The sequence below is a fragment of the Phocoena sinus genome, chromosome 19 (assembly GCF_008692025.1).
Source record: "Phocoena sinus isolate mPhoSin1 chromosome 19, mPhoSin1.pri, whole genome shotgun sequence".
Classification (NCBI taxonomy): Eukaryota; Metazoa; Chordata; class Mammalia; order Artiodactyla; family Phocoenidae; genus Phocoena; species Phocoena sinus.
The window spans coordinates 6,642,974-6,661,143 of NC_045781.1; the positions used below are offsets into that span (position 1 = coordinate 6,642,974).

At 55.4% G+C, this 18,170-nt stretch overlaps 2 protein-coding genes across 6 annotated transcripts in view; one reads left to right on the forward strand and one right to left on the reverse strand.

The window, feature by feature from the left end:
* The first annotated feature begins 5,440 nt into the window (after positions 1 to 5,440).
* FUZ (fuzzy planar cell polarity protein) lies at positions 5,441 to 10,681 on the forward strand. 5 transcript variants are annotated; one of them, XR_004346930.1, is made up of 11 exons: positions 5,441 to 5,805; positions 6,065 to 6,186; positions 6,465 to 6,549; positions 6,771 to 6,839; positions 7,062 to 7,166; positions 7,990 to 8,187; positions 8,274 to 8,429; positions 8,634 to 8,888; positions 8,964 to 9,028; positions 9,110 to 9,184; positions 10,191 to 10,320. XR_004346930.1 is itself a non-coding variant. In XM_032613172.1 (11 exons), exons 1-11 carry the CDS (start codon positions 5,695 to 5,697, stop codon positions 10,415 to 10,417), a joined length of 1,320 nt encoding a protein of 439 aa, XP_032469063.1. In that variant the 5' UTR covers positions 5,479 to 5,694; the 3' UTR covers positions 10,418 to 10,681. The 5 variants fall into 5 exon arrangements, 3 of the variants coding, with proteins under 3 accessions (XP_032469063.1, XP_032469064.1, XP_032469065.1); XR_004346931.1 differs by having other exon boundaries at positions 5,456 to 5,805; positions 8,334 to 8,429; XM_032613172.1 differs by having other exon boundaries at positions 5,479 to 5,805; positions 8,782 to 8,888; positions 10,191 to 10,681.
* AP2A1 (adaptor related protein complex 2 subunit alpha 1) overlaps positions 10,459 to 18,170 on the reverse strand; it is a 36,489-nt gene continuing 28,777 nt past the window's right edge. The window contains exons 8-23 of the mRNA XM_032613171.1: positions 17,289 to 17,439; positions 16,624 to 16,792; positions 16,334 to 16,471; positions 16,013 to 16,195; positions 15,444 to 15,541; positions 15,043 to 15,274; positions 14,760 to 14,927; positions 14,514 to 14,677; positions 13,727 to 13,783; positions 13,539 to 13,621; positions 13,347 to 13,436; positions 12,023 to 12,146; positions 11,818 to 11,934; positions 11,655 to 11,724; positions 11,291 to 11,425; positions 10,459 to 10,900 (exon numbers count right to left, since the gene is read on the reverse strand). Coding sequence (XP_032469062.1) covers positions 10,823 to 10,900; positions 11,291 to 11,425; positions 11,655 to 11,724; positions 11,818 to 11,934; positions 12,023 to 12,146; positions 13,347 to 13,436; positions 13,539 to 13,621; positions 13,727 to 13,783; positions 14,514 to 14,677; positions 14,760 to 14,927; positions 15,043 to 15,274; positions 15,444 to 15,541; positions 16,013 to 16,195; positions 16,334 to 16,471; positions 16,624 to 16,792; positions 17,289 to 17,439 — 2,057 coding nt within the window. The 3' untranslated portion in view covers positions 10,459 to 10,822. The remainder of the gene's footprint in view (positions 10,901 to 11,290; positions 11,426 to 11,654; positions 11,725 to 11,817; positions 11,935 to 12,022; positions 12,147 to 13,346; positions 13,437 to 13,538; positions 13,622 to 13,726; positions 13,784 to 14,513; positions 14,678 to 14,759; positions 14,928 to 15,042; positions 15,275 to 15,443; positions 15,542 to 16,012; positions 16,196 to 16,333; positions 16,472 to 16,623; positions 16,793 to 17,288; positions 17,440 to 18,170) is intronic.

An 18,170-nucleotide genomic window follows, 5' to 3' on the forward strand; every position in this document is an offset into this window, starting at 1 on the left:
TCTTATCATTACAGCAAAGCCGGAGAACGTAAAATATTGAACTCTTTGCATAAGACTCCATGAACCAAGTTGAAAACGATACTGTAAACTGGGAAAGTCATTGTAACTACATAAATACATGTTACTAATCAATAAAAACTAAGGAAAATAGAAATACTTGCTTTTTTTAATGGGGAAGGAAACTGAGCAGGCTTTTCTCACGCGCAAAAAATATTAAAAATAGCAAATATCTGAAAGCCGTTCATCTTCACCAATTAAAAAGTGCTAACGGAGAGTCCAATGACATAGCATTTTACCTTTGTCATGCTAATTAAAGTTGGAAATAATAAGTCCATTAGGGTGGGAGGGTTTGGGTGAAATGAGCCGGCTCAGAGGTGATCTAGTGGGGGTGGAAACCAAAACGACTTGCTCCAATGCAGTTTGTCAATATATTTCAAGGTAAAAGAGTGCATTGCTTTGCACTCAGCAGTATCACCATTTTGTCACATGTACTTTATCGATCCCTTTTTTCTTTTTTCTTTGATGAACACTTTTAAAGCAAATCCCAACATATCATTTTACTTCTACATTCTTGACAGGCATCTCTAAAAAGATGGAAATTTTTGCACATAACCACTATGCCATTAACACACCTAACAAAATTGTGTTATTTCTTGGTATCATTGAACATTTAAATCCATAATCAAATTTTCCCAATTCTCTCAAAATGCCTTTTTACAATTGTTTTATTTGTAGCAAGATCCAAACAATGACCAAACACGTATTTAGATGGCTTAAATTTCTTTTAATCTAAAGCAGCTCCCTTCTTTCGTATGCTAGTGTAATTAAATTTTAAAAAATTATAAGGAAGATAAAAGTAAGTTGGAGAAAGGCAAAATGATAAATAGGTAAGGAGATTAAAATGGTACCTAAAATTCCCTCCTAACCATAAGGAAACTGTTTTTAGATAAGCTGAATGCGTGATTGGCTCCATTAACTGATTTTTAACCATTTCCATTAATGTATTACAAACGATAAGTTAAACAATGAGATATTTTAGCCTGGACTTCAGCTTCTGGCATTATGATACATTAGGTGATATGACATTGTTTTTGTGACATTGGTGGTTTCATAAGAGGTATGGGTAGTCTTCAAGCATCTTCCCTCCCCCACAAAGGAAACAAATTAAAAAAAAGATGCAGTTGGAATCGAACTTCCTGCCCTAGATGGGACTGCACTGGCATTACCAAGAGCCTGAAGCCAGCTGTGATTTGTAAAACTTCAGTGTAGTTCCCCAGCTAAGCAAGAGCCGTCCAGGGCAGCTGACCTAGTTCCAGGATAGTAACACTCCTGACAACCTGCAGAAGTAGAAGTGAATCCTCCCTAGAGGACTCTGATCAATATCACAAAGACCACCAGCACAGAAGCAAAGATTGAAATTAGAGTCCACAGAAACAACAGTTAACAGATGAAGGTTCCCCACCTCCAGGTACTGGAATTGTCAGGTTCATAATGAACCACAATATGCAAAATAATAGGATAAGTAAAGGACATTAAGTTGTCTCCTGCTGTGTAACAAATTACCCTAAAATTTAGTGGATTGAAACAACAACATTGTTACTTCGCAGTTTCTGTAGATCAGGAATCCAGGCATGGCTTAACTGGGTCCCCTGCTTCAGAGACTATAATCAAAGTGTCAGCCAGGGCTGTAATCACCTCGAGGCACAACTAGAAAGGATCTTCTCCCATACTCATTCTTGTCATTGTTACCAGGGTTCAGTTCTTCACAGGCTATTGGCCAGAGGTTCCATGTGTCACCCACCAGGGTCCTTGGACTCTTTTTTTTTAAAATAATTTTTAAAACTTTATTTTATTTTTAGCTGCATTGGTTCTTCATTGCTGTGCGCTGGCTTTCTCTACTTGCGGCGAGCAGGGGCTACTCTTCGTTTCGGTGGGTGGGCTTCTCATTGAGGTGGCTTCTCTTGTTGTGGAGCACAGGCTCTCGGCGTGCGGTCTTCAGTAATTGTAGCACATGGGCTTAGTAGTTGTGGCTCACGGGTTCTAGAGTGCAGGCTCAGTAGTTGTGGCACACGGGCTTAGTTGCTCTGCGGCATGTGGGATCTTCCCGGACCAGGGCTCGAACCCATGTCCCCTGCACTGGCAGGCAGATTCTTAACCACTGCGCCACCAGGGAAGCCCCCTTGGACTCTTTAATCAATAAAAATTGATAAAAGGCCAGACAAGAAATTCAGGCAAGCCTTTATTGGGACTCTTGCTGCAGCAGGAGGGAGCGAAAACAAGAAAGAGGTGCCCTCGTTTGCTCCGTGAGGGGGAGCAAGCCGGTTCCTTAAATGGCGTGAGGGGAGAAACAGTTTTTCGGTAGGAAGTACTTCGGGCAGTAGGAAAATTTTAAATTAACCTGGAAAGATTATCTGAGAGACAAGAAGGAAGAGGGAGAGCAACATGAGTCATAAACATTTACGTAATTACAAATAAATATTGCCTGCATAAAATAAGAGATATATTCAACGAGGGCATAAAAAAAGTAAAACTAAAATGCTGACAACACTAGTTGGTTCGTCTGGGAGGGAGCTTAACGGAGTTAAGGTGTTATATTCTCTTTGTGTTATTTGAGAGAGGGTTTAAGATCTTTAACTTTTTGCTGAATTAGATGTGTAAGGTAAAGTTTCAAGGATAACCAATAAAAATAAAAGAGAATTCGTGTATAAATTTGAAACCAGAAGAAAGAGAAAATAATGAACTGAGGAAACAAACAAACAAACAATCCAGTAAAAGACAAGAATGGAGGAAAAAAGCGTTGAAAAGGCAGAACAAGAAATATAAAAATAAAACAATAGAAATAAATCTAAATATATCAGTAGAAAATAAATATAAGTGGACTAAAGAAAAAATTCATAGAACTACAGGGAGAAATTGATATTTTAGTTCATTTGTTATTTTATGCAGCTTTTCCTCTAGTTTAACGTAATTTAATGTGCAGGGTAAATGTCTTAATATTTCTTATCAACTATTAGAAATCAAATCCAGAGTGCAGAAAAAACATGTTTAAAAGAACAAATGTGGGCTTCCCTGGTGGCACAGTGGTTAAGAATCTGCCTGCCAGGGGCTTCCCTGGTGGCGCAGCGGTTGAGAGTCCACCTGCCGATGCAGGGGACGTGGGTTCGTGCCCCGGTCCGGGAAGATCCCACATGCCGCGGAGCGGCTGGGCCCGTGAGCCATGGCCGCTGAGCCTGCGCGTCCGGAGCCTGTGCTCCGCAACGGGAGAGGTCACAACAGTGAGAGGCCCGTGTAACGCAAAAAACAAAAAGAATCTGCCTGCCAATGCAGCGGACACAGCTTCCATTCCTGGTTCAGGAAGATCCCACATGCCGCAGAGTAGCTAAGCCCATGCACCACAACTACTGAGCCTTAGCTCTAGAGCCTGCCAGCCACAATTACTGAGCCCACGTGCCACAACTACTGAAGCCTGCGTGCCTAGAGCCCGTGCTCCGCAACAGAGAAGCCACAACAATGAGAAGCCCGCGCACTGCAACGAGAAGTAGCCCCCGCTCACCGCAACTAGAGAAAGTCCGCGCACAGCAACGAAGACCCAACACAGCCAAAAATAAATAAATAAAATTTAAAAAATAAATAAAACAAACAAATGTTTTTTAATATTGCTATATATTTTGTAAATATATTTGGATAAATGAGGGCAACTGTTCTCACAAAAGAGAAAAGATCTAGAAAACCATAATTCAAAAAGTCATGTGCCACAATGTTCATTGCAGCACTATTTACAATAGACAGAACATGTAAGCAACCTAACTGTCCATCGACAGACGAATGGATAAAGAAGATGTGGCACATTTATACAATGGAATATTACTCAGCCATACAAAGAAACGAAATTGAGTTATTTGTAGTGAGGTGGATGGACTGTCATACAGAGTGAAGTCAGAAAGAGAAAAACAAATACGGTATGCTAACACATACATATGGAATCTAAATGGTTCTGTTGAACCTAGGGGCAGGACAGGAATAAAGACACAGACGTAGAGAATGGATTGAGGTCGCGGGGAGGGGGAAGGGTAAGCTGGGACGAACTGAGAGAGTGGCATTGACATATATAGACTACCAAATGTAAAATAGATAGCTAGTGGGAAATAGCTGCATAGCACAGGGAGATCAGCTCGGTGCTTTGCAACCACCTAGAGGGGTGGGATAAGGAGGGTGGGAGGGAGGCGCAAGAGGGAGGGGATATGGGGATGTAGCTATGCATGTAGCTGATTCACTTCGTTATACAGCAGAAACTAACACAACATTGTAAAGCAATTATACTCCAATAAAGATGTTAAAAAAAAAGAGAGAAAAGATCTAGCTGACTAAATTGATAACTTAATGAAGATTTACTTCATGACTTTTAAACACACAGAGGTGAGAACCTAACGCATATCAGCATAGGATAGGCTAAATCTATTTTGTTACATCTATAATATAGGTTAGAATAGGACATTCAAAATAGACGAAGTGGGGTTTCCCTGGTGGCGCAGTGGTTGAGAGTCCGCCTGCCGATGCAGGGGACACGGGTTCGTGCTCCGGTCCGGGAAGATCCTACATGCCGCGGAGCGGCTGGGCCTGTGAGCCATGGCCGCTGAGCCTGCGCGTCCGGAGCCTGTGCTCCGCATCGGGAGAGGCCACAACAGTGAGAGGCCCGAGTACCGAAAAAAAAAAAAAAAAAAAAAAAAGACGAATTGCATTTATACGGTTTCATGAGAAAAAGAAAGTTTGAAAACAACATTAACACAGTAATCATATTTGTGAAAACGTGAATATTCTGTGTTAAACTGTGAAGATTTTATTTTAGGGAAAGGATTTTGGGACGAGTATTTTCACATTCTGCACAACACACTATCATGTATAAATTCATTACAAATAATATTATTTTCCGATTCTGGAAAATAAAGGATTTCATCTTTCTTTTTCTAACAGCAAAAACAACCATGCCATTTGTGGGTTACTAGGCAACGCTCGCCGGACCAAACCATCCTCGAGGGTGAGGGGGGAGATTTTGCTCTAAGGAAGTGCTCGGGATTCGTCATGCGGCCATCTTTGAGAGGGGCACAGCTGTTTCTAGCCTTGGAAGAGAACGAGGACTGAATGGTAGTTGCTAGGCAACGCCTAAGCACTGTCGCCATCGTTGAGTATGGCATAGTGCTGCCACTACAAAACGGAAAGCTAAGCCAAAGCGGTTGCTAGGCAACGCCTCGGCACCGTCGCCATCTTCGAGTGTGGCACGGCTCTTCGTCAATTTAGAATGTGAAACGTATTAGTTTACGTGATGGTTACTAGGCAACGCCTTGGCGCAGTCCCTACCTTCGAGTCGGGCTCTTCATTCTCTTAAATAGAGTCAAACCGCTTCAAGGAGCGACTAGGAGGCTTCGCAAATAAAATTAGCCGCCATCTTTGTTAGGGGTATTGTGACTTCCGGCTGGGGCGGAAGAGAGCGTAACGGGGCTTCGGGGAGGTGCTGGAATAGGAATTGATGGGGGTTTGAGTTGGATGAAGAAGGCGGGAATCCAGTCCTCTTCCAGTTAGCTCCCCATCTCGCCCTCTGTCGGCTTCGGACCGCAGCCTGACTTCGTGTGACTACCGGCATGCTCCAAGGCGGGCATTGACTGTCCCCACGGAGGGACTGGGAAGCGGGGGTTCCAAATGGGGGAGGAGGGGACCGAAGGCACCGTACATCTGCTATGCCTCGCGGCATCCAGCGGGGTCCCTCTGTTTTGCAGGAGCAGCCGCGGCGGCGCCCCCGCCCGCCAACAGGTGGGGCCCCGGGCGCCTGGATCTCCGAAATGGAAGGGGTTTAGATGCTTGGACTCTGGGTCTTCAAGGGAGTAGGGTCTGGGGAAGTTTCAGAATTGAGTTTGGAGGGTCGAGGGTGCAATTGACCAGTGATCCTGGTTCCCCGAAGAGGAGGGGCCAGGAGATCTAGAGAGGGGAGGGGGTTGGGGACCTGAGTCATTGGTTCCAATAGAGGACGGGATTTGGGGGCTCCTGTCTAAAATCCCCAATCTTTCCCCAGCTCCCATTCTCTGTCATCGGCTCCCTCAATGGAGTCCATATGTTTGGGCAGAATCTCGAGGTGCAGCTGAACTCTGCGAAGACGGAGGACACAACCGTGGTGTGGAAGAGCTTCCATGACAGGTCTCCAAGGGTAGCTTGGGGGCAGGGCCAGGGTGATAGCCCCTGTTGAAGACGACCCTGAGGCCATCCAGCTCTCCAGCGCCAGCTGTTTACCTGGCTGTGGGATCTTTGACAAGTCAGTTACCCTCTCTGATCCCTGAGTTTCTCTGAATGAAAAGCAGGTTGTGCTCGGGCATGGATGTAGCTGGCATCCAGGATCAAGGGCAGACCCTACTCTCCTCCCTGCCTTGTTTGCTTGGCCTGGACTCATTCTTCCTTCTCACCTTCCTTTCTCACAGCATCACCCTCATTGTTCTGTCGTCTGAGGAGGGCACCTCGGAGCTGAGGCTGGAGAGACTACTCCAGATGGTGTTTGGGGCCATGGTGAGACTCCCCAGCCCTCTTTTCCAATCCCAGGAACCTGAACTCTCAGCATCCCTCTCCCTCAGGACTCAGGAATCCTAGAACTCAGTCCCTCCTGCCTCGGACTAAGGAGCCCAGATCCCCAGTTTCCTCCTCCTGCAGACACAGGAGTCTGAGTCCCAGCCCCTCCTGTCTTATAACCAGTTATCCAGGTCCCCTGCTCTCCTCTATGGTTCTTCTAGGTTCTTCTTGTGGGACTTGAAGAGCTGACCAATATCCGCAATGTAGAGAGACTGAAGAAGGAGCTGAGGGTGAGGCTGCAGGACGTGAGAATGGGAAGTTAGGATACCTGGTTACTGATATTTGGGAACTACAGTTCCCAGAAGCCCCCGGGGCAGCCTGACCCAGTGGGTTCAGGGGGCAGCTTGGTTGTCTGACACCCCTCAGCAAGGCCCAGTAGGGCCAGTTTTCTGAGGAGGAGGCAGCAGATCTGGGTACCACCTGGGTCCTAGGCTTCATTTTCCCTCTGCTAGGCCAGTTACCGCCTCATCGACAGCTTCCTTGGGGACTCAGAGCTCATCGGGGACCTGACCCAGTGTGTGGACTGTGTGGTTCCTCCAGAGGGGTCCCTGCTGCAGGTATTGGGAATGCCTTGTAAAGTCTTAAAACTGTCCCTCTGGCCCTGGCTCAGTCCCCATCCTCTTACCCTTGGACCATTGCCTCAACCTCTTCCTATCCTTTTGGCTTCTAGTCCAACCCCCGCCTTGACCCCGGAAGGATCTTTCTACACCGAGAGCTGCCCCTGCCCCTCCCCTGGTCACAGCCTGCCCGTGGCTTTCCATCACCCCCAGGACAAGGTCTCAGCCCCTCAGCCTGGTGTTGAGGACCTGAGGAATCTGACGCCCGCCAGCCTGCTCGCCCTAATCTCTACTAACTCCACAGTCCACCCTCTCCCAGCTGCCGCATGAGTCTCACAAACCCCCACAGCTTCCCAGCTTCCCTGCCCTGGCACATCCTGTTCCTTCTACCTAGGAGATCTCTATCTCCCCTTCCTTAAATATTGCTCTGGATTCATCTGGCATGACTTGCCTCCCAGCATTGTGACTCTCGGCAGGTGACTTGACCTCTCTGAGCTTCAGTAGGTTGTAGATTGCGCCTACCTGGCATATAATACAACGCGATAAACCGTAGCTGCTGCTGTTACAAGTATTAGCTTCAGTAGGACGTGTCAGGCTATGTAGCAATCACCCTACCTGTTTAATTTCTCACTGTGACTTGGGATGGTACCTGCATGTGAAGGTGAAGGAACTCAGGCCCAGGGAGGGTGGGACACATGAGCATGGCCACCAGGCAAGCTTTGAATTGTATGGCCGTCTCTTCCCACTCCTTACGCACCTGGGAAGTCACTGTCGGCCCTGCTCAGGTCTCCTGACCCGCAGCCGGCCTGCCTCCCTTACCCAGGAAGCCCTTTCTGGGTTCGCCGAGGCTGCGGGCACGGCCTTCGTCAGCCTGGTCGTGTCGGGCCGGGTGGTGGCAGCGACAGAGAGCTGGTGGCGGCTGGGGATGCCGGAAGCCGTGCTGCTCCCCTGGCTGGTGGGATCCCTGCCGCCGCAGGCCGCTCGCGACTACCCGGTGTATCTGCCTCACGGGAGTCCCACGGTGAGTGAGTGGATGGGGCGGGCAGGGGGAAGGTGGGGGCGGAGAGGAGCGCGCAAGGGATGGTACCTGGAGGCTGTCTTGAGGAGGCGGGGCTTGCGATGAGAAGGGGAGGAGCTCCGGCCAGCCCACTCTGCGGGCTGCCTCAGGTGCCGCACCGGCTTCTGACCCTGACGCTCCTGCCGGGCTTGGAGCTGTGTCTGCTCTGCGGGCCGCGCCCTCCCCTCAGCCAGCTGGATGCACAGGTGAATCTGGGCTACGTCCCGCTCTTCCCCTATTTCACCCGCTACCCGCGAGCCCCGGCCCTTCTCCGAGCACCCTGACCCGCGAGTGCGCTCTTTACGCTTGACTCGCCCTTGGTCCCGCCCCCGCCCCTCGTAGGCCCCGCCCACTTCGGGCTGTGCTCCAATCACCGTCCCCGCAGCTCGGCCCCTCTTTTCCTCTTACAGCGTCCTTCCGGGCCTCGCCCCTTCCACGGTCCCCTCCGCCCTCTGCCCCTGTGTTCTCCTCCCCTGCCCCGGCCAAACCGCCTTCTCTTGGTATTCCCCCGACCTCACCCACCGGCCCCGCCTCTCTCGCTGGCCACGCCCCCTGCAGCTTCTGGAGCGCTGGTGGCAGCCACTGCTGGACCCGCTGCGGGCCTGCCTGCCGCTGGGATCCCGAGCGCTGCCCGCGGGCTTCCCCCTGCACACGGACATCCTCGGGTAGGGCTCAGACCGGGGAGTGGGTTGAGGGTCCTCAACCCCTCTTTTCTGGCCGTGACACCTCTTTTCCCACAGGCTGCTGCTCCTCCACCTGGAACTGAAACGTTGCCTCTTCACGGTGGAGCCCTCGGGGGATCAAGGTGACTGAGAGGAGGGCGGGGCCGGGAGGGGCGTGGGCTGGGGAGGGGCTCTCTGTTACCCTGTGCCTCTTCCCCCTTCAGAACCGTCTTCTGAGCAGCGTCGGCGCCTCTTCCGCTCCTTCTACACCCTGGTCACCGCCACGCACTTTCCACCAGGTCAGCGGCGGGCACAGCGCCCCCTTTGCACAGGCTGGGACACTTGAGTCCCAGCTCTCACAAGCTGATGGTGGGGAAACTGGTAGGAGAAGGCAGCTGCGAAGTGGGCGTGTCTGTCTGTGAGGACTGGGCAGTGCACACTGACAGGAAGGCAAGAGAGGGGCAGGGAGGTCCCAATCGGTAGGTTTCAGGACCTCCTGGCTAATCCTAATAGCTAACACTGAGGCCTCATGTCCTGCCAAGTGCTTTTCTGTGTACTGACTCACTTCATCCTCATAGGTGAGGGCTATCTCCTGTTACGTCATCATTTCCATATTATGGATGAGGAAAAAAGCTCAGCTAATAAGCAGCAGAGCCACGATTCAGCCAGGCAAGCCTGGCTCCCACATCCACACACTCTTGCTCTAGTGCTGCAAGTACACGCTTTGCCGATAGTCTTCGGTGGAGTAGGGGTGGTAGATTCCATGGAGCCCAGGTCCGGAAGGAAAAGTTGTCACATACGACCTGTGAGGCTCAGAGGGACAAAGGAGGGGACCTAGAGTGACACTACCACCCCAGCGAAGACCCTGATGAATGTAACAAAATGGTAAAAGCTCCACCTGGAAGGGGCAGATGACTGTCCCTTCCTAGCTATGCGACTCCACCTCCCAACCTGCTTCCCACCTGTAAGTGGGGCAGGGTCCTCAGAAGGGTTACGGGAGGTCTTCCCTGGAGCCCAGCGCCCGGCACCTGGGAAACATCTCCTGCGTGTCTATGATCTGTGTTGCTAAGCAGATTACCTAGGGCTGCACACGCAGTGTACCCACAAAAGTGGGGGACTGAGGCTGGGTGGGAAGAGGGGGAGAAAGTCCGTGATCGTCTCAGGTCCTGACAGCTGGCTGGAGCTGTAAGGCTCTCCTCTGTCAGGAGTCAAACTTAGGCCCAGGATGGGGGTGGCCCCCGCAGGTTGGCATCCTACTTGTCCAGGCCCCACTGGTCACCTCGGCCCTCCCTGTCCTTCCTTCAGAGGCGGGGCAGCCAGAGGAGAAGGCGGAGGAGGTGGTCCATCGGGCGCAGGTGCCGAGAGCCTGCTACCTGGTGTCGGGGGCTGAGGAGCCAGGCACAGGATGGCGACTGGTGGCCCTGCAGCTGGGGCCACGGCGGTTGCTGCTGCTGCTGTCTGCTCAGAGCCCCACGCATGGGCTGCGGGGCCTAGCTACCCACACTCTGCATGCCCTCACCCCACTCCTCTGACCGCTGGGCGTGAGCGCCAGACACAGACAAGGACATGGGGCTGTTAGCGTCTCTCTGTTTATTCGCTCACAATAATACACAGCCCCTGGACAGGGAGGGGGCAGGAGGGGCTACAACAGGGTGGGTTGGGAGGGGAGGACATTCCCACTTCCCTGGCCCCTCTCCCCTCTGTGCTTCGGGGGGGAAAGGGAGGGAGGGGGCTCCCCCTTACCCCCCAGAATGTAAACAGCAGCAGATGAACAAAAATAAAAATACAAAAGGCTGGAGGAAGGTCCTAGGCACCCCCCGACCCCGGGGTCTTCCCTGTCACCAGCGGAGGTCCCCTCGCTGCCCCATCCACCACGGCTGCCTCAGTCCTGGTGGCTGCCCAGTGCCGGCCACATCCCCGGGGGCACAGTCCAGGGCTCAGAACTGCTGGGCCAGCAGCTCACAGAGGTGACGGGAGACGGGCTCCTTACTGGTACGCAGGGTCAGCCGGTACATCTGGGGGGATGGGGGGACTCAGGGAGGAGGCAGAGAGGATGGAGAGCCCGGGGTGGGGGGTTGGGGGGGAGGGGGATACAGGGCAGATGAATGATGAGAGGAGAGAAAAAGGATCAAGGGATCAGAAAGGTGACAGAAGGGCCAGGGAAGACAGAGGTAAAGGATGAAAGAAAAAAGAGGCCACAAAGGGTGGAAGGGACATGGAGAGATGAAAGTCAGGGAGGGAAAGGGAGAGGAAGACCAGAGGATGGAGAGACAGAAGGGAGGCAGGAGAGGGAGGAGACAGGGCCACAGAGCAGAGGCATGTGATTGAAAGAACATAGTGAGGCAGGAGGGGGCCGGGTGCAGAGAGTGCACACGAAGCGGGGAGCCTCCCAGAGCACCACTCACCTGAGCCTGGGCATTGGGCTCCAGCCGGAGCAGACAGCCCACCTGCAGGGCTTTCGTCTGGATGATTCCAGCCCCCACGAAGTTCTCCGGGTTGGGGTCCACATTGTCCAGGAGAGCAGAGCCAAACCCCAGGAGCTGAGGAGGAAGGGGGGGAGCCGTCAGAGGGTGCCCGATCTCTGTTAGCTCCCAGACAGTGGCACACCAGTTCTCCCAAACCCTTTGGAGTGGAAATTGGCCCCACTTTACAGATGGGAAAACAGAGGCTCAGAAGTGGAGCAGCCACTGCTCCCCAGATCCCAGAGTTGGAGAGAGAGGCAGGGCTGGGAAACTAGCCCCGGTGCATCTCCTGTCTAGCCTGTCTCACCTTGGCCTTAGTGACCTCCGCGTCCATGGGGTGGTTGGCTTTGAAGATTTTCTGCGCCTCCTGTTGGGGCCTAGGGGCCGGGAAAGGTTCAAGTCAGGGATCTGGAAGCCCCAGCCCCGCCCACCCTGAGGGCGGCTTTGGCTCCGTCCCCCCCGCGGCTCACAGGCTCAGCTGCTTCCAACGCTGGAAGAAGTCCTGGGCCGCCATCTCTGTCGGCTGGAAGAACTTGTTGATGGTCACCGGGAGCTTCAGGGTGAGGGACTGGGGGGCGCCCCCGTACCTGGCGGGAGAGGAGGGAGGGCTCGGTCAGACCACACCCTCGCCCCGGAACCCCCGCCCACCCGGCAGCGCCCCGCCTCCTTACTCACCGGAAGCGCACGGACAGGAGGGGGGGCGTCAGGAAGTCCCGCAGACACTCGATGTTGAGCACCTGCTGTACCTGTGCCCCACCGTCCACCTGCGAGGCCACCCGCTTGGTCTGCACGGCCAGCTGTGCCCGCCCGTGGTCAAGGAAGCCAGAAACAGGAGCGGCCCGGGGGGCGGGGTGGTGGTGATGGGGAAGGGACTTGACCATCCACCTGATGGTTCAGAACTTTCCTGGAAGCCCCAGCCTGCCGGCCCTTCAGGGCCTTGGCGCTGCCGTCCAGGGCTCATCGTACAAGGCCTAGCTCCAAAGTCCTTCCTAAGCCAAACCTCTGACCTCGGTGCCTCCTCTGGCCTTCCATAGTGGGCTCAGCCACCTCCATTATGGTACAGGTCACACCATGGCTCTGAAGGCTGACCTGGGTTTGAATCCCAGCTCTCAGCACCTCGGTTACTATGGGCAAGTCACTTAACCTCTCTTAGCCTCATCTGCGAAATGGACATAGTGTCCTCAGCAGTCAGTGAAATCATCCAGCCCAAGTACTTGTCAGTGTGTGTGGCACACGGTAGGTTCACCAAAATGGTGGCCTTTGTGTCAACAACCCACTGGCAAGGACAGGGTCTTATGTCTCTCTCCCCGGGCCCTGCCCAGCACAGAGCTGAGCCTACAGAAGGCCTCTGGAAATGTTGAATGAACCAAAGAACTGAAAAGGTCCTCAGTTTTAGGGTCTAACCACTCTAATTTCCAAGTTGTGCAAACTGAGGCCCAGAGAAGGGGGACAGGGGACTGACGACACCGCTCAAGCAGTTCCTTTATGCCAGCCACCCTTCCAGGGTCTTCGAACCACACTGATATTCAAAACAAGCCTGTGAAAAGGAGGAGGAGGATCTACACTTCACAGAAGGGATAGCAAGGCTCAGAGAGGCCAAGTGACTGGCCCAGGTCACACAGGAGAAGGCCGTGGTTGGCAACAAGACCCCCAGGCCTGGCTTTCGAGGGCAGGAGGCACTGGAATCGGGTGTCGAGCCCGATGGAAGACGAGGTCAGGACACGGGAGGGGCTTCACAGGGACCAACTGAGGCCCAGAGCAGCTGTGATTCCGGAAGTAACACCTCCTGCATCCCTATCACATCATGTCACTATCATCTCCTGTCCTGTTAAAGAGGCCCACCCCATCTTACAGATGACACTAAATCTCAGAGAAGTACCACGGGCTCAGGCTTTCAAGCAAGAGGGCCAAACAGGGGTCTGGACCTGGGTCCATCTCCTTCCCAGCTGCCAGGAAGGTGGACCTGGAGGGGCGGGGCTGGGCCAGGCCGACAGGATATGAGTCTGGAGGTCTCCAGGGTGGACCACAGTGGGAGAGAAGTTCTGAAACTGCACTGAAGTCTTGTTGCCATAGAAGAGATACATGCGCCCTGTGGGGGGTGAGGAGAGGTAGGGCTCCATCTGAGTTCCTTCCACGCCCTCCCGAAGCCAAGGTCTCCCCGAGACTTCACCCCATCGCCCCCTGGACTCACCCAAGTTCTGCCGGAACTCTGACTTGACTCCAATCTGCAGCAGCTGGTTCTCAAACAGGACCCCGTTGTTCCTGCACACGAACCTGGGTGGGGGCGGTGGGAGCTCAAGGTGACGGGGGCCTGCCTGGCTCCTGCTCTGTGCTTCCCACTGGTCCCCACTGCCCTCCCCAACCTCACCCACGACTCACTTATTCAGCAGCTCATCGGCTTCCGGGATGGGCGGGCCAATGTCCTCAGGACCTGGGCTGCAGGTGGGAAAGGAGAGAGATGGGAAGGGGCTTGGGGGGCTAGAGGTAAAGGCCCAGAGCTAGTGGTGGGAGATTGCAAGCCCTGAAGGAACAGAAGCCCAGAATCCATATACCCAGATTCCCCAAAGAGCTCCAGAATTAGACTGGCAATCGCCTCTAGTGGGAATAGGACCCTGGCAGGTACCGTCAGCACCCCCCTACCCTGTATCAGACGGCCCTGATTTCACTCCCTTCCAATTCCTTGCAGCTCATCAGGAGAGCTTGACGAGAGCTCCCAGTCCCCTAACCCTCCCTGGGGACACGGGAGTCTGCCCCCCAACCCCCTGAGGCCACCCCTTACTCAGCAGCTGGAGCTGGGTCAGCCAGCAAAGCCATGGGGCTCTCAGGGGCAGTAGGCTCCAGCTCGCTGGGCCATCCAATCCCAGAGCAGACAAGAGAAGACAGGCGTGGCAGCAGCCAATCCCAGAGAGGCAGCAAGAGGGCAAAGAGAGAGGGAGTGGGGAGAAGGGAAGGAGAGAAGGAAGAGCAGGCTGAGACGTGATGACGGGAAAGGACAACACAGGGTGGCCAGGGTCAGCCGAGAGTCCAGAGTGGCCCAGAGGGAGGCAGGAGGCCGGGGGAGGTGGCAGCCAGGGCGACAGAGGCTCAGGGACAGGGAGGGAGGGAGGGGGGAGTTGGGAGGGGGCAGATGGAAAGGGGGCAGCCCCGGGCCCAAGGCGGGCGGTACCTGAGGAAGGCCTCCTCGGGGGTGGGCCCCAAGCTAGGCTGGGCGGCCGGGCCGTCGGAGAATACGTCCACCAGGAGGTTGCCCGCACCCGAGGGAGCTGGGGGTGCCGCTGGGGGAGGGGCTGCCCGCAGCCCCAGGAGGTCGGCGGAGGGTGAGGGCGTGGACTGCAGGGAATGCAGGCACAGGTGAAAAGAGAGGACGGCGTGGCTGGGCCCAGCCCCGGCAGCCCAGCCCCACGGGACTCACCACGGTGCTAGGGGTGGGCTCCACACCCCCATTGATGTCGTGGCTGCTGGGCTCCCTCCGGCCATCATCCAGGGCACTGCCGGCCCCTGGCCCTTTCTTGCGTTTCAGCTTGGCCAGGATGGACGACTCGCGCTCAGGGAAGGGTGGCATCTCCTCCAGCACCGTGGCCTGCGGGGTCGGGGCGGGGGGGTTGGGGGGAAGGAGCAGGTCAGGGACGGGTGTCCCGGGGAGGAGGAGGGGACAGAGGTGCAGAGGAGGGGCACATGGGGACTGGGGTTCTGACCAGGACGTCCGTGCTGGCCACCGAGCTAAGGGTGAGGTACTCGACGGCGCGCTGCTGCAGCTCCACATCGGCGTTGCGCAGCTGGGAGCCGGCCCGCAGGACACCCTGGATGGTGGCCTTGGTCTCCGGGAAGAGGTTGATGAACTTGATGTAGGTGGACAGCAGCAGGGCCCGGGTGGCCACGCTGCACAGGTGGAACTTGGAGTGCAGCAGGGAGAACTGCACTGGGGGGCTGCAGGGGGCGGGGCCGGGGTGCGCGTCAGCAGGTGGCCAGCTCCACCACCCTCTCCCAGAAGCCCCCATGAGAGGTGCCGCCTCCCTCAGGGGGACCTTTCCCGGGATCGCAGGCGGACCCCAGGGCCCCAGACCCCTCAGGAGTTTGTGTGCGTTCACCTCCTCACCTGGAGCGAGGGTCCCCAGCAATCAGGTTCCCAAACTCCCCAAGGATGTAGCCGCCAACTTTCACCATGTTCTCATGGCAGGCGGGGGCCTGGAGCGCCTGGGGGGTGGGGACAGCGGTGAGTGGCACCATCCTGACTCAGGAGCGCTCAGCATGTGCCAGGCGCGGCGCTGAGCCCTCGACTCCTAGTAACTGCAGAAGCCTCCGGACTCTGCTGCGGGTGGGTTTATAGATGGGGAAAGTGAGGCACAGAGCAGTTAAGTGACTGGCCGGAGCTCACACAGGGAGTAAAACGGGGCAGAATGGGCCCTCTTTTCTGGGGCAGAGGGAGTGAGAAACTGCCGGGACCTGGGGACTGGTGGCTACACATTAGGCACCCCACGCCCTGCTGACCCTCATATATATGAGCCCGTGGAGGCCCGGCCCCTGTGTCCCTGGAAGGCCCCAGGAGGCCAAGGCCCCTCTGAGGAGGAGGAAGCAGGATCGAGGCCCAGGCCACCTGGCCCACCGCCCCAGCTGTCCTTGCTCTGCCTTGTTGCCCCTTTGTGGGGGTGAGACGGGGGTGCTGACCTCGAAGACAGTCTTGGCAGCATAGCCCTGGACGTCGTCACGGTTGGTGACAATCTGTAGCACGCGGTACCACACCTCCTCGCTCACGTAGTCGCCCGCGATGCGGATGAGGTTGAGGATGGTGTCCACGTACCAGCTGTAGTCCACGGCGTACTTCTCAGCCAGGATGGCCACCTTTAGGACCTGCCAGCCAGGAGGGAGGTCGGGCGTGCGAGTGTGCCCACGGCGGGGAGGTGGGGTGTGGACTCACCCCATCTGGGCTCAGCGCATCCCGATCTGGAGACCCAGGAGTCTGGGCGTCCTGCCCCTGCCAGGACTCACGATCTCTTCGCGGATGGCGTAGTCGGCCGTCTCCAGGTACCGCAGCATCTCTGACACAATCTGCTTGGCATTGCTCCGGTCGCACATGGCATAGAGGAGGTCGGCCGCCCGCTGTCGCACGCTGACGTCCCGCTCCGTCTGAGGAAGGAGAGCAGGTAGGGTGTGTTCTAGGCTCCCTCCTGGCATGGGCCGGCCACCCCAGGGCCTCTGACCCCCAGAGCCTCTCTGAGGGAGCAGAGGAGACACAGGCCAGGTCAGTGTGTCCGGGGGCAGGCTCCCAAAGGTCACACCTTGAGGGCGTTGATGACGGTGTCAATGTGGGTCTTGACCGCCTCGTGGGAGAACTCAGAGCTGGCCAGTGTGCACATGCTCTCCAGGGCCAGGTAGCGCAGGTTGGTCTCCCGGTGCTGCAGGAACTGGCCTAGCTGGTTACAGGCCCGGACCAGGAGGTTGGGCTCACTGCCGGCAAAAGAGGAAGAGACCGGGGTGGGGGCAGGGAAGACACCCAAGATGACATGAGGAGATGGAGGACCGGGCCTCAGCTGATTCAGCTCTTAACTCCTGCCCTCTGTCCCAGTCATGACCGCTCCTGGGGACCCAGACACCTGGGCATCCAGCCCAAATACAGATATTCGGGAATTCTGCCCCTCAAGAGGGGCCCAGTGCCAATCTGGCAGGGCAGCGTTTCACACTCCCATCCTCCTCCTAGCTAGAAGTCACATTCCCAGGCCCTCAGCCCTCCCTTCCCAGGCCAGGCTCCCTGCCCCCCCAGCCCCCCTCCTCCCTCAGGCCCAGGAGTCAGCCCCTGGCCCCCTCCTCCCTCAGGTCCAGGAGTCCAGGCCCTCAGCCCTCCTCCTCCCTCAGGCCCAGCACCCGGGCCCCAGCCCCCCTCCTCCCTCAGGCCCCCGGCCCTCCCTTCCCAGGCCAGGCTCCCTGCCCCCCAGCAGGCAGGCACCTGTCGTAGTGGATGATGAGGCTGATGGTCTCAAAGAGGATGGCATTCTTGGCGTTGGAGTGCTGGACCTTCTTGGACTTGGGCGGCTCCTGGGCCTTGTTGAGCACGGTCTCCAGACACTCCACCAGCCGCCCCTTCACGGCCGCGTCCTCTGGGGAAACAGAGGGCACGCCCTGGACTGAGCTCTCTGCCGGCCCGGCCCGCATGCCAGGGGCAGGGGCCACGCCATGGCTCCCATCCTCCAGAGGAAGAGTGCGGGCCCTGCAGCTTCAGGCTGGGGCCTCTACTCCCTCAAGTCCTTCCTGGGTCCCCAGGTGACCAGGGGAGGTGGACAGAGGACATGACTCCAGACCTGAGCTCTCGTCCTGCTCTGTTCTAACTCTGCTGGGCCAGAGGCTCCACCCTTGGGAGCCCCTGTCTCCCCTTCCGCAGCACTCATGCACTTTAGGAGTCTCACAGAACAAAGAAAGCTGCAGGAACCTTCCCCAGAGACACGCCTAAACCCGGCTCTTCCCAAGGAGGGGTCTGAGTGCCTGAGACAGTTGCCATCTAGGAGCTCACACAAACCCTGGGAACTGCCATTCCCTCACCTGTGAGGCAACACCAAGTGGACAGAACAAGTGTTCTAGCAAAGAATGTTGTACCCAAATCTATCGGGAAATTCACAAGATAGAGAACCAGCTAAAGGACACAGGCAGCGATCAGCCCAATCCAAAACATGGGACACACCGCAACCCAAAACCTCCCCGTTTCTTCAAAAACTGGGAGTGGGGGTGGGGCTATTCCAGATGGAAAAAAAGAATGACAAAGACGTAATCAGTTAATTTGTGGTCCTAGGCTGTATTTTTTAAGCCATCAAAATAATGCTATGGACAATTAGGG

Excerpts from the sequence above, each read along its gene's own strand:
- FUZ (XM_032613172.1), top strand. The coding sequence starts at position 5,695 with ATGGGGGAGGAGGGGACCGAAGGCACCGTACATCTGCTATGCCTCGCG. Across the intron at positions 8,430-8,781 it reads TCAGCCAGCTGGATGCACAG|CTTCTGGAGCGCTGGTGGCA; the intron begins GTGAATCTGGGC and ends CGCCCCCTGCAG. Across the intron at positions 9,185-10,190 it reads CGCCACGCACTTTCCACCAG|AGGCGGGGCAGCCAGAGGAG; the intron begins GTCAGCGGCGGG and ends TCCTTCCTTCAG.